An 18184-nucleotide genomic window follows, 5' to 3' on the forward strand; every position below is an offset into this window, starting at 1 on the left:
TTGAGGGAGAGGAGGAAGACCTTTGCCCCACGAGATACGGCCTCGATCTCGTGGTAGACAAATTTGCGTTAACTGTGAAGCTAGCTGTTTTCACTCAGGCTAAATGCTCTCAATTGTCATCCTGGGTTTGAAAATCCAGTTAGCCGTCACATGAGAGCAACATGTCACCGATTAGCCTCACCAGTGGATGCAGTCATAAGACACGTTTGAAAATGGATACTCCCTCTTTGCCCACAAGGAATGTTGCACCCAAGACAAGCCACTGGATTTTTTTCCCCCCACTCAAAAGCATCCGCAAAAACTAAAACTCTTGTCGATTATGAACATTTTAAATGGCTGTAATTTCTTAAGAAATGTGAATGACCTCCTGCTTTAATGGTATTAATACTTTTCCTCTTTGGAATAAATAAAAGTCAATTCTATTAAATTTTTCAATAGCGACGCATTTGTCAGTTTTGATAGTCATGACTTTTTGTCACCGCAAGTTCAGCACTTGCACGTAAATAAAAAATAGTTTGAACATGACACATTGTGAATTGTTAAAAACTGTTATTAAGCGCAAAATTTTCATTTCATCAACATGTTTGTTAAATTAAACTTTTCAAACTCAATCCATTCCTTCCATTTTCTGGCACTCTTATCAATTATGGACAATTTTAGATTAAGATTGGATGATGATTAGGTGAATCACAAAAAGTGGAACTTCCTCACCCCGAGCAACATGCACTCATCTTTTGGCTGAGAGAGAATTCTTATACTGTAAAAACATTATTACTGTTGTGTTTGTCTGCAGCCTCCATTTCCTACTTTTCAGTTTAAATTTGAATGCCATCATTTGTATTTTTTGTTTCTTTTACATTTTGTTCACATTAACTTTAACCCAAGGTATGTTATTTTCGGCATATGGCATCCCTTGAAATTGTACAATACAATATATATTTAAAACATAACGTAACATAATATAATGTTGAAATTATATTATGAGTCAATTTAAAGAAAATAACTTGCGTTAAAGTGCATCAAAAAGTATAAGCATCTGATGGCACATATTAGCTAAAACCAATAAAGATTATATATTGAATTTAAGAATTAAAATGCAACCCTGATTTTTAGGAATAATGATCGGCATTTATGTCCACAGATTATAAAGTTAATTGACGTTTTATTTAAGCAAATATCAAAATGGGGACAAAAAGGGCCATAGCAAATAAATCCTTAGTTTTGCACAGTGATGTATATAATTTAGTTTTAGGTACAAAGAGGCAAACAGACTTTTTTTTTTTAATTAAAAAATGAACCTAAACATTTAGTTGCAATGCTGACCTCTGGCCCAAAGGCATCAGCTCTCTGCTGACTTGAGCCTGACGCAGTCATGTGATCTCATCAATACAATGGGCAATTGTGGAGCCTTTCAAATCAGTGCATTCTGACATTAAAATATGCAATGGGAAATTGGACTGATTTCAAAGAATTTATAGCTTTTTGAAGCTCCATCCTGAGGCTCCGGAAGATATTAGTTGATTGAGCCTTCAGAGCTGGTGTCCCTTCAGTGAAAGGGCAAACGGATCAGCAGGGCCAGCTTATGCGCTGACTCACATGTGATCTTATGAAACAGACCATGTTTGTGAAGACATGATCGCCTTATTCAGAAAGTCTTTCACAATAGTTGCTAAAAAAAAAAAAAAAAAAAGGAAAAAAAAAAATCAAGTAATGTTGAGTTTGGACAATTTAACCACTAAGCTTATTATTGCTGTTGTGTACAACTTCACGACAACTCAGAGATGTGTTTTGAATAATTTGGTGATATCATACGAAGGATATTGATTGTATTTTTTTAGATGAATCAACGTGCACATGTCATTACATGATACAGTAAAGGGCAACACATGATTAAAAGAGTCCCCATGTGATTTTATATTTAGCAACATATCCAATCTCATTAGAAGTGCTGCACTAATTTTAAGAGCCATGACATTGTTCAAAATCTCATACAAAGAATGTGACTTATGGAAATAATAACGTCACCCATTAATGTGTAAAGTGCTGGATTGCTAACACAAAAAAAAGTGGACTTTACAACCCGTGTGACAAACGTGTCCTCAACATGTCTTAACTTTTTTAAAATAAATGTCATCTCTTCCCCTTTTATGGATGTGGACCGTTCCCTACATTAAATATAAAAACATACAAAAAAAACTGCTGCAGCAAGTGCACAGTAAAGATAAAACAATTAAGTAATTATAGTCATTATAATTTAAATACATATAATAATTTCAATCTGTAGTTTGCACTAGAAAATAAACATTGCAAATTAAACGAACTTCTGCAGCACCGCTTCTGTGTCTTAGACTAAAGTGGAATATAGAATTTTATCTATAAAACAACATTCTTGTATTGTTTCCTTCCCATAAAATAAGCCAAGGAAAAGCTAAACACTTAATTCAGCCCATTTACAAGGCAACTCAATGTGCTTCACACAAACAAAAAACACCAACACGCATACACAGACACAACAGTTAACGGATAAATAACGAATAAACAATTCACTGAACCGAAAGATTTGGTCTGAATAATTGCGGCATTTTAAAAGTTTACTGTTCAATTTATATCAGTCTTTTTTCTACGTGACGCTCAGTCAGGGCAGCAAAACCTGCATTTAAAAAAAAAATGTGTATTATTCTCTACCCTCCCCAAGTTTATGTTCACAAACAAAATGTTTCCCCCCAGACCAGGTGATTGTTCTAAAATCCCACAACACACCCCAGTCTGAACTGGGGGCACCAGACGCACGATTGCATTTACAAAATTACAAACCACATTGGTAGCTTTCAAGAACGTATTAATAGGAGTGTTAATCACATGAAAGCAGACTTTAGAGAAACATATCACGGGACTTTAATCTGCCGTGCTCGCCATACTGGGCCATTATGAAGGATTAAAGCAGCAAGCGGCTCTTACTTGAAGCCCTCTCAGCTTCACTTAACAGTGCGTTTGCAGGGGGTTGCGCGACACAACGTGAATGGCAATGCATGCTGCATATGATCAGCAGTCCTGAAATGGGATTGGTTGAGACGGTGCTTGGACTTAACTGACTATGCGCCGTTGCGGCATGTGATGTGATGTGATGTAACGAGAACATTTCTTACATGTGTCAAAAGTGCACAACACCATATTTAATCACAAGCTAAAAGAGCAATAAAACGCTTTCAGGTCTAACTGAAAAGGCACTCGGTGAAAGTTTCCTACCTTCTGCGAGCCAGATGTGCTACGTTTGAGGGAGGACCTCTTCAAGGTGCCACTGGGGCCTTTGGTGTCCATGCTGAAGATGCTGCAAGCGGCCGTAAGAGGTCAAGGCCAACATGAGCACCAGAGAGCCACTGTGGAAGAAAGTCGGCGCAGACTGTAGTCACACTTGTTAAAAGGTGAACATCACTGAGCGCTGCTTCTCCCCTGACTCCGCTCAGCGCCGACTGACAAGACACCCATCCCAACCGGGGATATAAATCACTCGATGGCATACTTGACACATAGACCCTTTTCCTCTGCCGCGCATCCCGTAATCAGGATTAATGCAGCAGGCAGTCTCCGAGTCTAATGGATAGAGCTTTATTAAATGGTTATTGAAGGTAAATCTACTTTGGCACACCACAAGCCCCAAAAACGGCTTAGTGCGACCATGCAAACTGTGAATCTAAAGTTAGAAGGCCGAGTGGCAAAGGTTGTACCGGCACGGAAGGTTCGAGGACCAGCCAGGTTATATTCGACTCAAGTAGTTAGTCACAGCTTTATTAAAAGATCTGAAAACTACATCACTCAGTCTTTGACACTGTCAGAGAGCTAAAGATAACAACAAGCAGCACTTTGTCAGACTGAACAATTCGTCGTCATCGTCTTCAATAAAAAGGCCTCAAGCTGTTTATTGCCTTTCCCAGTTTAAGTTTATTGACAAAAGAGAACTATAAATAGTGTATTTAAAACAACCACATCACTTTGCTTAATCAAAGTCTGCTAGCTTAATGCTGATCCACAAGGTCAAACTCGAGAGATGGGCTATAGCTAGTAGCCTCCGTGTCACTTTTATTTTGAGAGGGAAAAGATGACTGAATGCAGACCATCTCATTATTTTGCTTATTGCTATGTTTTGTTTGTTGAAAGTGATACTCTAAAATGCCTTATAGTTCAATTTGAATCAATATGAATAAAATATAAATGTGTTGGTCATTATCACCCAATTGCTTTAAAGTGCACATGTATATATATATATATATATATATATATATATATATATATGTGTACAATTATATTCTTTATTCACTGTGGAAAACAGCTAATATTACTGCAGTTAAAGGCGCGAAGCTCTTCTTCGTGTGCATCTGTATTCTCCTGCCCCCTGGTGGCCATGGCGAGCGCTTCCGAAAATGCACAATGGAAGAGTTGAAAGGATTAACTGCATTTTTATTCGTTTGAATGGGGAAGATACGAGTGTTTGGGCTCACACGCAGGTGCAAAAATTTAACTTTTAAGTCAATGCACAATTACATTGCATGTAAAAATTACCCCAGTACTAAAATGCTTGCCCCTAAAAGACTCTATAGTGATTTAAGTTTTTTTTTTAGTGATTAGATTTACTCCAACTTGGCACGCCCCCTTTTGGAGCTCGGCTTCTTTTTGGGTTTATTGCTCGAATTGTCAGTTCTGTTGTCTAAAACGGCGACCGATCGCCCCCAAAATGCAAAAGCAAATCTCTCCTGTTGTCCTCTTGAACCCGTGTAAGTATAAAAGCGTTCTGCGCAATAGTTTGGATTTACTGACATCAAACATGAGCTCATGTGATCGCCTCAACAAAATCAAAAGAATGTGCACACAAACACCGGCTGGTCATATTTCGGACATTTAGCGGCACTAAAGTCGTGTCAACTCTCAGAAGGCATAAGAGGGCTGACAGCGTCCTGTAGGCGGGCATGGATGTTTTTTTCAAGTTGTCATTTATTTACGATTTTTTCCAAAATGAATTTGTAAAAAAAAAATAAAGAAATAAAAAAATTAAAAAGATAGAAAATTAAGACTAATTTCAGTTTCCTGAAAAGAATAAAGATAAACTGCGTTGGTTAGTGGAAAATGGGCTATCTTGTATCTTGTTCTCCTTTTAAATACCTAAATGCAGCTTTTATAAGGGTACCTAATGATGGTTTAATTGCGTAACGTACCTTATAAGTATTTATAATTTCAATTTAAGATCAAATAAAAAATAACCTATTCACTCATGGATCGGTTTGTCACCCAGTCGATAATCTTATTTTATCCAACAACTCCCTCTATTGGATGATAGCTGAAACAATTGCAATTCCATGTCTCTTACATGTTTTATGTACTCTAGTGGTATGTTGTAAGTCATCTTTCCAACACATGAAAATAATAATAATAATAATTCCAATTAAATCATACTCACTTTTCCAAATTGGATAAACAAAAATGCATTCAGTTCTCCTTTGATTGAGATTGAATATGATTTGATAATTCACTTAATGTCACTGTAGGTAGTAATATCATCTTTTAAGTCATGCAAACATAGAATTTACAGGATTTAGATTAGGTAAAAGACACTTACTGTGGCAACGCACCTCATTCCACATCACACGCACACATCTTACCTGATTTGGAAAGAGAAGAATATCACACACATTCCTCCAGTGGTTATATCCCAATGATGAGAAGAGAACAACTTCATGTTTAATAACAAAAAAAAAAGGCTCACAAAAAGTACTTCAACACAGCCATGTGCACGGACAGCCTCTCGTAATGGATAATAATACCTAAATTCTCCGCGTAAGCAAACACTAAAGAGCTTTATTCTCCGTTAGTGGCTTTGAATTTGCAAGCGGGGATTATTTAACAGTCTTCAGAGCAGATGATGAATGAAGGGAGTCGGATCCTCATAACATTTACCCTTTCATGAATTTGTTATGATTTAAAAACAATTTAAAATGACATTATCCCAATTGAAGTTTTTTTCTTCATTCTTCATCAGTATTGATTTATGAAAAAATGTTTAATTTTGGTTGAGTGGTGTTGAGTGAGCTCTTTCTAAAATAAAACGGGTGCCTCAGCAAAAAAAAAAAACACACACAGAGAAAAATACTCAACTGTGACCACACGATGGCGCTCTCAACACTCATACGTCCCCTTTGTTCTGACCACGAGGTCACGGGCGATGTTTGATAATCCTTTTTCCTCTCTGTGATGAGTATAATTTAGCTCGTGTTGTGTTTTGTCCAAAACCACGAGAAGTAATCACATACTGACAGAAACGATTAGTGGCAACAACTTGGATGTGACGCTTTGGAAGGAGACGCAGTTTTAGGAGGGATGTTTCACCTGCTGCACTAAATACAGTTGGCCCTTAAAACAACAAAAACGCACCAAGACAAGGCCTGATGCTGTCGTTCGTGAAGCTCTGCACTGACCTGCACGGAAAACACAAAGCAATCAGCGTGCTTTTGGTGCTGCTCATCACAATAACACTTTGGTTGCTGGGGAAACACGCTACAAACAAATACACACACACACACACACCTGAGACACACCGGGGTGTGTTTAGTCCCTCAGTGCGGTTAGTGGATGCAAACAGCAGGTACAAAGCGTGTACACATGGAAAAATAGGTTAAAAACACAAATATGAAATTAGGTATAGAAAAAGAGTTGATGGTGTGATGCTGCTGACGTCTTATTTTTCATGACAGACTAAACACATGGCTGGACTTTGAGACCAAGAAATGATGGTTTGTTAAGAGTACAGTAGGTCATGCTGGGACATGTTCCCTCTACTTTATGTTCATAGCGAGCAGTGCAGTTATTATACCCGTGTCTCTATTCGAAAATTACTAACGTAGGAAACGGCGCTCCCATGTATGAAACCTTGAAGGTTGGCCATTAGTGTTTGATTTTTAAGACGAATTTCCAAAAGAAGGCAACCGGGGTCAAATTGTTGCCAAAATATCACTTGACCTAACCGTACGGGTGATATTTTAAGCAACATTTCAATCTAAAAAGTGCAAAAAGATGTTTTGTATTACCTTTTGAAGATGTGTTGAGCAGACACAGACGTGGTGAGAAGGTTGTTGAAACCAGTCGACTTGCTTTCAACATGCTTCGTGCTATTACCTTAACAAAAAACAGTCTCATGCTTATACACTCATATGATGACACAAATACAATACGTACTTTCCCCCAACCCCTTTGCCTTGGTGCACCTGGAGAATGAGATGTGGTGGCACCGCGATGCCTGCGAAGCCTGCCTTTTCGATCCGAAACATATATATTTTTTTTCTTTGTGGGATGGAATGACTCAGGTGGTAGAGTGGTCATCCCTCACGTAGAAGGTTAAAGGCCATTCGCCATTTTTGCAAAATTGACTTGTTGAATGTATATGTTAAATGCCCATTGAGGGGAAGTTTCCAAAATATGCTGACAATTTTTGTGGCGTTTGACAACTGAGTTTTTATTTTAACCCGAAACGTTTAGTCCGTTTCCAAATTCTAAGACTTTGAAATTTGAGGTTCAACTGTATATGTTCCAAATATTCTCCCCCTCACCGTTATGTTTGCGAAAGCCCAGCCAAAAAATATAACACACATCACCCCGTGTCAATATAGTGAGTGGGTGGACAAATATCAGATGGATAGAAATCTTAGTCTCAACAAATGAATGAGGAAAATGAAATGAAGCTCTAACACTGATTATTAGCATCTAGAAAAAAAACAATGTAGAGACGACCATCACGTTCTGTTACTGTGCTGTCCCTTCTAAATCTAGGTCAAGACTAAAAGCTGCTTGCACACATCTCCAAAGAAGCCACAGTTTGATGTCTGGCGCTCAGTGAAGGCCGGAACAGGGTCAGGGGTAAGGGTGAAAAAAAAAAAATGTAATGCTGTCGAAAGAGAGGTTTGCGTGCTTATAGGAGTGGTCCCTCTCTTTGCCTCTGTCAGCACAAATGCATTTTAAGGAAGTAGACAGAAACGAGGCGTGGCCGAGTAGACTGCGACTCGTGGTTAACGACTTCCTCAGTGGAGATCACAACAGGCTGATGCACACACCGAGACTGTTCCTGCAACACCAATCCCAACAGGAGAGACGTCATTCCATGAATTTCCTTCTCACTGCACACCTCCATTCTGCACTTCAGAGAACACATGCTGACATAGGGCACTTCCACCGTTGACCTGGGGCCCACACAAAGGTTAACAGGGAATCCATATGCCGGGCAGAAGGGGCTGTAAAACAGAAGCTCTTGACCCGGCAGGAAGCTACTCGCTCCATCTGCATGAACGTCCTACAACGTGGCTGCTACAGTTTCGTAAAACTCCTGTTTGTGATTGCAGGGTCTTGTTCTGTCAGAGCGGAAAGCCCATAAGCCGTTCCCAGGGAGCGGTGAGGGAGATCTTCTCTCTGCACTCAGCTGCACAAACTTCCACTTGCAGCTCATCATCCAACAAGGCCCCAAAAAACAGATGTGGGACTCACACACCAGAGACGGACATTTATAGGGATGGGGATTTGATCAAAGGAGGACTTGAACTTCACTCCAAGTAAAGCACTGCTGGAGCAAATTACTCGCGATGAGAGCCACAATTTGACTGCTCAATTTTTACATTTGGGTGTGTACTGTTCCCCTCAAATTCTGTTGAAGGCAGCAGTGAGGATTTCTGAATGATAAACATGAAACAAATAAACTCGATCGTCACAAGGAAAACAACATGCCGTGATTGCGTTTGGCTGGAAACAAATCCAGAATGTACCTTGTTTCTCTTAAGGTAAATCCTACAAACAATTGATGGATAACTTTCCCATGATCTGCCGATGGACGCACATCAATTTCCTTTGTGCAGTGATTTGCGGTGACCTTTCAGGAAAGTCTAAGATGTAACCAATCCTCCCATGACCGGTCAACAGCTGCCATTCACTCCTTGTTCTCTGCATTTGCCCACACAGCAAACCACATCAAGACTTCAGATTTTCAAAATGAGTCAAATAACCCTGAAATCTCTGCAAAAACAGGCATGATTTGCCCACTCATCTTTAAGGATAGAACCAAAAACCCGCCTAAATTGATGTAAATGAGAGGGACGTTAACGAGCGGAATCAATAGTCAAATGCCATGCTCATTTGATTACCTCCTCAGCCAAAGAGCTGCTGTGCGCCAGATTATTGCGCATGAGCCCCAAACGTTTTTATTTTCAATATTTTCCAGACTTCATGTCACGGACAGCTGCCATAGAGGCTCAAAATAATCCAGAGTGATGTTCTAAGAAAGGGTCATTAGTATTATCTGACTTGCAAAGGCCGCGAGCTCCACTGCTTTTCCTCACTGACAACATCCAAACAAGATATATTTGTTGAGCTAGATACATTAAATTGATTCTCCGAAATTAACTACAAATCAGTCGCTAGGTTGGCTTCATATTTAATTGAACCATTAAAATGAACTTTGAAAGAACTCCCTTTTGGTGATTTACCGGTTATCACCCTGAGGGAACACTTAACATCAACCGCAAATTTCATACCATGACGTTCCGCGTCTTATCACCACACCTCAACTGCAGGCATGAGTTGTTAAATTAGATAAAAGACAAGCTACTGTTTAATGCTACCGCCGTTTTTGTTCGTCATGGGACAGGTTTTACAGTTTTGTTTTTGTTTTGAATGGAGTCACCGGTGTAAATGAGAAGCTGACCACAGTTGACTTTTGAAGCCAATAAAGTGATTGATGAGATTTGACAACTTCAACACACCGCGATTATAAACACAATCTAAATTAAGGTGATACATTTATATGAGCGCATAATACTCTCATGTAACCTATTGTTGTGAGCACCCAAGTTTTAAAACCTTGAGTGTGCCATTTTGGCGTTTCAATTCAGGCGAGAGTTTTAGGCGCGTCTCGTTTGAGATTAAGTATGTGCCATTTTGAAGACGATTCAACAACATAATGAGAAGATTCATAGATCGAGCATTTGTGTAATCTGCACATTTCCACATAATCCATCTGAGAAAGACTTTATCGCAGAGTCCTTCACAGAGGAGCAGCACGGTCCATCGTTTCTACAGTCAGTCAACTCAGCGCTGATTTTCAGCGGCGTTACGGCCCATAAAGTCCAAGTCAAAGCAAGTCGACAAGCACCTGTCTAATCCTGCTGAGCATAGCAGCATTGTCATTATCTTGAGGGGCTTGCTTGCAATGGTAATTACTACAGACCAGGATGATCCCAAACACAGATGGTGTTTGGACACCCACAAAATGGCGGCAAGGTAATCATTTTGGGGCATGTAGAAGTAGACAAATCTTTGCTGAAGACGCCTTTTGACTCAAGTTAAAAAAAATTACTCCAGCAACGATTTGCCCCTCTGTCAACTTACACAAGTCATTTTAGTGGATTTTCCAGTTTTGTTTTGGGGAATTTTGGAGATGGGAATGGAAGACACTTTTCTAAAATAGCAGTTCTGAAGACTAAGGTGTTTTTGCTCCAGGGTGCCCGAACTTGTTAAGTTCATATTGCTTTTAAGACAAATCTAAAGATGACAGACTCCTTTTGCAAATGCAGTGCACCAATACACATCAATGTTCAGGTATTAATGTGATATAACACGATACCAAGAGAAAACACTTTAAAACTTTTTCCACACTTGTGTAATGTACCTACTACCCACATTATTTGAGTTATTTTTACTTTCCCTCAGAAAATGACTTACGGCAGGTCACAACAATGGTTGTTTCAGAATGATCCAACTTTGCATTTGAACATGTGTGTGTGTGTAGACTGAAATCCAACCGTGCTACAAACAGAAAACTCTGAACTATAGGTGACTTGAACCAGCCAACACTCCACATTCCAGCTCTTATCCTGCTCAGGGCCACAGGGAAGCTGCAGTGGAAGGCAGCTTTCACACTGGACTGGTTGCCAGTCAATCAACTACCTGCGTTAACATCTCACTCGTGTGACCCACTACACTGTTAATGTCCTGTGACTTGAATTGTGTCATGTAAATAGCCATCTATTGCTGATGTAAACTGTCATCAGTTAAATCCAGAAAATATGATTTACATGCAGCAGTGCTGGCAAATATCTTAAAGCTTCAATACAAGCAAGCATTCTTGAGCTGCATAAACATGAATCTGCTCCAAAAGCTAAAGCCTAATAGTCTGCCATTGCTTATGGTCGGAAGCTGCATAAACTCCATGATGTCTAAGTGTTGCCTCGCATATCCAGGAAGTCGGTCTTGGCTGGGAAACTGCTGAGGCGATACAGAAACTCTCTTATGTAAAGCAATAACCTTCCTGAGACGCATTTGTGTCACTTGGTTCCTCTTTAAAATTGTAAAACTTTGTAACGTCCGTTATAGACTAGAAAAAAAGAAAGAAAGACAGAAAGAAAGAACGACGGAAAGAAAGAACCATGCCCATCGAATGCCGTGACATTGAATCCTACATCATCGTCGCCATATTGAATGTGGCAAAGTGGCAATCAGTGAACATGCTTGATTCATGTGCATCTTGGAGATTTTTTACAGTGAAAGTCAGATCTTGTGGGATTACGTTTCACAGGTGAAGTACACTTGAACAATTAGTTTTGATTGTATTTGGCCATAATATCCTTTGAACAGAATTTAATGACGGTGGCATAAAGTGGAGTCTCATGTGAACGTAATTTATGGTCAATATGTACAATCATAATGGATTAGCATTTGATTTAATCACAGTTAAATACGCTGTTTTTGGTATCCATGTATTTCCTCGAATATAAAGGCATTTGTTTGTGTTCATTATATTAGACATTTGTGCACTTTGTAGGTACTTGCTGTCTGAAGTTGCATCCATTGACTTGCATTCGTTTACATTGCATACCTGACACATTACTGATTGCAGACACATCAACCACTCTGAAGTTTACACACCCCAGCACAATTTAAATATTTTTGACTTTTTTAGGATAATTTGGCCTACCGTAACGTAAGATTTGGCTTGATACATCTGCTGATGAGGGCCATGCAATATTTTAAAATCACTACTTTTATGTCATCTCATGGAACGGTTTGCTTTTAAAACATCAACTTGATGTGTCTACAATCCCACTGCTTTGGCTCATGGGCACATACCAATGTGTCATAAGAGTGGGGAGCCTCGGCCTCTGGACTTGTGGCTGCAGGTGTGGTGGAGCTGTAGATGCAGTCACATTCATAGAACAGATTATTAAATCACAACACAAGCACCACCCTTCTTCTCATCCCTGGGTGGGAGTGGCGGGACTAGAAGATCAAGAAGGCCAGCCACTGAGGAAGCAGCAAGACTGTTTGTAAATATTTACACCAAATCTATTGCAGGGAAATGGTGAGCTTTGTTTTTTCAGCTGATTTACAGCAGCTCGCCTACATTCAACATTGGAGTCATAGCTTCGAAAGCGCCTTTCCCCCCTCACTTCATTTTGTGGAACAGCACTGGTCTTATGGGGGAAGGGACTTGAGGTTGCAACGTCTGGCGTTGCTGCTTTTTTGTTCACCACCTGAGCAGATATATTCCAAAAACAGTCGTGTTGTTGCCAGGTGACACAACATGCTTGCCTCGTTTGTTTTGCGATACTGTTTCCCTAATAACAGCAGTGTGTGTGTGTTTCTTTGTGTGCGTGTAACACTTACAGGGGATAACCACACGTGCTGTGACACACTCCGGCAACTGGAGGACGTCGACTTGATGTTTTATAAGTGTTTTTTGTTTTAGAAGGAGGATGTGTGGCTGGCACAGTAAGCGGCTCCGTTGCGTGTCTAGTAGCGCGGCAGTTGGGTGACGCAAGGCGAGCTATTAATAACTCACGAACGGGATGTTCTCGCCTCAGCACTGCGGGGTCATTCGAGGATAAAAACCGCATAACGTTACCCACTACCACCACCAGACGACGTCGAGACGCATGCCGACGTTTTTTTTTAAAGGAGACGCCACTACTCTGAACGTTTACGTCTCCCATAACTACTTCCGCCTTTAGGGCTGTGGGAAGGCACGCCCACGGGTGAACCCGCTGACTTTGGGAGCACCCTGCGACCCGACGCTGTGTAAACACACGTGATGACGTATGCTCCATTTCGTGAGCATGGAACCTTTTCTAATGGAATAGGACTTTAGTTTACCTTTGTAGTTAGGTGTAACTGCTTAGTAAGTAGTCTTGTCAGCTAGGAAACCAGACCATTACAGCTACAGGAAGTGAAAGGGGAAAATATGACTGGCTACCAAGCAAAAAAAAAAAAGAATCTTTGCTCACTGGGCAACCCGCTTTATAAACTGAGTCACAGCCACTCAGCCAGAAGTTGGTGATAGCTGGTAACTAGCTGGTCTTGCTGGTGTCACCAGCTACCAGCAGGACTCCATGGTGGTGTTGAGGTCACAAAAAGGGGGGAATTAGAAGGATTTGTGATCCGTGATTGACATTCTCTAATAAAACCATGATAATATAATTAATACTCAGTAATAAACATACAATTACCCATATATATTTGATTTACAATGCATTGGCGGCAACAGTAAGTGTATTTGTTGAGGAAACTGCCTCAACACCTCCCCCTCTCTATTAACCTAAAATGGTTCAGTCCACCTTCTCCAGCCTGCAGAGATTCAGAGCTTTTCACATTATCAGATAGTGATTGGAGGCGGAATGGCAAGATGCCCTTCAAGTCCGGTAGCCCAAAAACGGAAAGCGAAAAAGCTTAGGCAGGAGAAATATATTCTTCTTCTCCTTCTACCTCTTCTTCTTAATATTATTATATTATATCCGAAATTCCTGATGCCCACAACGTCACTGCTTTTACCTTCTGCTGTGTCCAAATTTACAAAATGATGGATAACTAGTATATTAAATCAGGAAATGTTCATCTGTTTAACTACTATTCATTTCATTTTCGAAATATGATTGTTAACAAAAAACAAACAAACAAACTGTAAAGTTATTCAAATTTAAGAAAATTTACAATTTTAGTATCTCATCAAGAAATATAACGTCGAGGCATGTTGTTCACCGTCGCGGGCCCCATAAAATGATGTAATTGGGCGGATCTGGACCTCTGGCCTTGAGTTTGACATCTGAGCTACAGTATCTAGTTTAATACATTGTTCTGTATTGCTAGTTAGAAAAAACATTTCCAAAGGGCGACTGGTGGGGTTTTAACACTTTAAACAAACAACAAACACTGTCCAGTGCAAACTGAATGTAATGAGACCGTGCGCTGTCAAGTCTTGCTAGCTATGTATGTTAGCTATGTAAGTGCCCCCGTTGAAAAGGTCTTAAAAACGATGCCCTCAACGCCGATGGCATCAGCGCAACGAGTTCATGCAGCGCCTGCGGTCCCGTCGACCAGCTGAATAGCGGCCCCTCACCAGTGCCTGCGAGGCTCATCCCTCCCCGGCCAGTGTACTGATCAATGCATCCTGAATAGGGTCACCACTGACCAGTAAATGGGTGCAAAAACAAAAATGTGTCCGCTTCACTTTGCTCTTTTGAGCTGTATTGTACTGCGTGGACAAAGCCAACATGCTGCGATGAGAGGGAACAATGACTGCTGCACACAGTCGAGGCTGGGCGTCATCCTCGGGTCAACGGAGTGACGTGGATCTCAGCTCGGGTTCATGAACATAACTACATGCGTACGAGAGAGAGGGAGAGAGAGTGCTCATCTGGCTGCCCGTTTATGCAACAATCTCTCAATGAGTACGGGCCAGCACTTTGTTCTTTGTGGTGGCGTGCCTGGGATGCGGCATCAAGGCGAGGGAGGCAGGCAGGATTAACATAGGGGTGATAAAGGCTGCCTCTGTTGTGTGGTTGAACGTGGTCAGCCTGCAGGCGCGGCAGAGGGAGGATGACGACTACAGTGAACTCCATCTTAGATCAACGCCTCCCACCAGCGTGCAAACTGATGCGGTGACCTTCTTTTAGCCTCCGCCCCTTGCCTATGCCACACAGCTCTGACGGCACTTTGTGCCCTAACAACGCATAAGCGCCAATTCTGCCTGTGCAGTTTGGAGCGGTAAATCGCGGATCTCTATATTGTTGTGGGTTGAGTAGGCAGAATATCTATATTAAGTACCATGACATCATACCAGTAGAGAAGCTACGAAGGGCTGGGCTGTCGCAAATGGGGAATTGAAGCCCTCCTAAAATTTTTTTTACAATTGTCTCTATTCATAGTTGAAAAAAATGTAAATACAACAAACTGATCCCACGTGATCGTACTTTGACAAAATGCAGCAGAGGTTTTTGTGTAGATGCTTACATGCATATATTTTCGTTTTCCACTGACAACATTATTTCCTATTTTGTTTGAACTGATTGTAACGGCAAATCGATGATCTAAATCACTGCTGGAAACTCACTAGTGGAGCTGATTCGTCATTGTAACAAATTAAAGTTCAATGTCGGGAAGGAATTCCCCCCAAATTCTTCCCAAAAACAAAGTCTATTTTAGATTTTATTTTAAAGGTGAATGCAATACACTTCTGTATTGAGGCTATGTAATATTTTTATTTCAGTTTTTCAGAATTTAATTTTTTTAAAATAACAATAATAACAAATATGATGTTATATATAAAAATATTTTCCCATTCTGTCTGATTTTCTGTGGAGGGGAAATGTTGCTTTCCACAAAAAGAAAAATACAGAAAAAAAAAAAAACAAGTATTCCAAAAAAGTTCTATGAATCGTTTGACATCGTCCCAAGAGGACCAAATTTCCTTTGGAAAAAAACAGGCAACTTTGCTGTGCCTTTTTTTTTTAAATACCCCTTTCTATGAAAGGGAACATCTTGTCTTTTAGTGTTGAAACCAAATTACGTACTCGTAGCATGACTTTCCGTGTTGTTTCAATTAATCATCTTTGTTTGCCAGTCATGTTACATGAGCACAGTTGCTGATAAGTCCGCAATAATTTCGGTGCTTTTCTAACCAGTAGATCTTGCTCGACTACAGCCAGACCAATTGTGCCTATAACACGTCGTTTCAACTTGTCTCAGCTCTCAGCTCCGCATGACTGACTCATTGAACCCCACATGATCGCTGCACTCCAAAACCTCACGCCCTCCATCCAGAGTTTGTTTCTCACAATCAATATGTCACATGTGGCCCAGCCAAACATCATAATATGTCGTACTCCAACTTTCATGCGTCCCGTTTAACCTTACCGTCTGACTAATCCTCTCTTTCTTTTCGACACAGGTGAAATAGCAGCCTACTTTGTCATCATTAGTCACCGTGCCTGTTGTTGGTGTGTCACTCGGGATGAGTAAGCTTTGCTGAACAACAACAAAAGCAAGACAATGGGTTAAATAAGTACCAAGATTATAGTTTCATTCACTCGCTAACTTCCTGAGCACTTGTTTCTTTCCGCTGTGTCGGGTTTCCTCTTACATGCCAAATAAGTTTGGATAAAATCAACAGCATAAGGCCATGTGGTGTTCTCACAAAGTTTCGCCTGATAATAGGAATGAGTTGCAAAAAAAAAAAAAAAATGTTACAGTTACCTGTGTATTAGCTCTTCCTCTTGTGAGAGTAATAAACGTAATTTCCGATAAAATGAAATGTAAATAGAGAGTCAGCAAAAGTTTCTGTGATCAGCACAAACAATTAACTCATTCACTGCCATTGACGGGCATAGACGTCGAAAAGTACATTCGTTTTACTTGGGCTGGGAATGAATAAATTAATGAAGGGGTTGCGGGCGGGCTGGATCACTTTGTGCAAGGTCGTTGTCCACTGTTTGGAGTGAATAGTTAGCTGTTTTATTTTTCTAGTGTGGAAGGTATAGAAATCTTAGCTAAAACAGTAGCAAAAGCCTTTCGAGATAAATACTAACATTAACTACTTTTGACACGTCACAAAAATATGAACACAAAGAAATGGATGACGGTAAAAGTACTGCAATCCCTTCTCGCAGCTATTCATTTTTGGAGATTTTATTTTTGGGGGGGGGGCTCGATGTTACATTGTTGTGCACATTTTACAACTGAGGAAAAGTATAAGTTTTGATTACTGCAGTATGTGATGTGAGCCTTTGTCAAAATAGATATATACATTTTGTAGCTGTTTCACACACTTGAAATGCAAAGTTGGCAATGCTAGTGGAAGATTGTTTTTCAAAAACTAGAATTTGTCAGATTTACTTACAGTGGATATAAAAAGTCTACACACCCTGTTCAGCACACTCCTACCACCATTTAAAGTGACTCTAGTCAACCCCGAATTGTGGTAAGATATTCTAGTGGGCTTTTCCTGACATTTTGCTTTCCAGCAAAAAAAAAAAGCCTGAAGATTTTGCTCTAACACTGACTGTGATTATGAAACGTTCATAATTCCCTCCACCTAGTCTAAGGTAAGAAGAAAAACAGCCACCAAAGCATGATGCTGCCACCGCCTAGTTTCGTTGTGGGTGGGTATTGAAGAGTTTTGTGTTCGCACCAAATAGCTTTTGTAATTATAGCCTAAATGATAAACTTTGGTTTCATCAGACCATAAAGAAATCTCCACAAAGCCACATTTAAAAAAATGTATAAAATGTGCAAAAAAGTAAATTAAAAAAAAAAAAGATGAAAACAAATGAGTGATTTCGTATTTTAAAGTCACGTAACTAGCAAGGGTTAGTGCAGATGTATTTGTTCTTAAGAACTGAAGATTTCTTTTTTCTAAACTAGAAAAAAAATGGGCCTTTACGTCAGAGGTGTTGCACATTCTGCCTACATCTTTGGCATGGTGACAGTGTTTGTTCAGGTTTTTACTGTGTGGGTAGATGTTGGAGTGGAAAGAACTACTTTCTGCTTTGTGTATTGACCTAACTTTTCAGAAGTTCCAAAGTATTTTTTTGGTAGCCCCTAGCCTGGCTGAAAAAGATGTGTTAGTTTGTGGTTTGTGCTTGATGAACTGAGGAAATGGATTTTATTTGTCATCATCCACAGGCTACAAAGCTAGCACGCAGACAAGAGATATGAAATCTACTTTGTTTCTTTAGGCCCCGTTCAATTGCCACTGGTGACCCTGAGTACCCTTTGATTAATAAAACAAATAAAAAAATACATAATATAAAAATATTTAGATTCCCCCCCCCCCCAATGGATTTCAATGGCGGTCAATTACTCTGAGTTTTGCTATTTGTGGGCCAGCACC

General features: G+C 40.1%; 1 protein-coding gene across 4 annotated transcripts in view; it reads right to left on the minus strand.

Moving 5' to 3' along the window:
• Nucleotides 1-5796, minus strand: part of trpm1b (transient receptor potential cation channel, subfamily M, member 1b) — a 27590-nt gene extending 21794 nt beyond the window's left edge. For 3 of the 4 annotated variants that reach the window (XM_088297930.1, XM_088297929.1, XM_088297927.1), the window contains exons 1-2: nucleotides 5652-5796; nucleotides 3247-3377 (exon numbers count right to left, since the gene is read on the minus strand). In XM_088297930.1, the coding sequence (XP_088154056.1) occupies nucleotides 3247-3318 (72 nt within the window). In that variant the 5' untranslated portion in view covers nucleotides 3319-3377; nucleotides 5652-5796. Of the gene's footprint in view, nucleotides 1-3246; nucleotides 3477-5651 lie in introns of those variants that run through there. The other variant, XM_088297928.1, reaches the window with a different exon arrangement.
• Nucleotides 5797-18184: the final 12388 nt, after the last annotated feature.

This window comes from Idiotropiscis lumnitzeri, chromosome 6 (assembly GCF_059441095.1).
Source record: "Idiotropiscis lumnitzeri isolate Australia: NSW breed Sydney's pygmy pipehorse chromosome 6, RoL_Ilum_1.0, whole genome shotgun sequence".
In the NCBI taxonomy this organism is placed as follows: Eukaryota; Metazoa; Chordata; class Actinopteri; order Syngnathiformes; family Syngnathidae; genus Idiotropiscis; species Idiotropiscis lumnitzeri.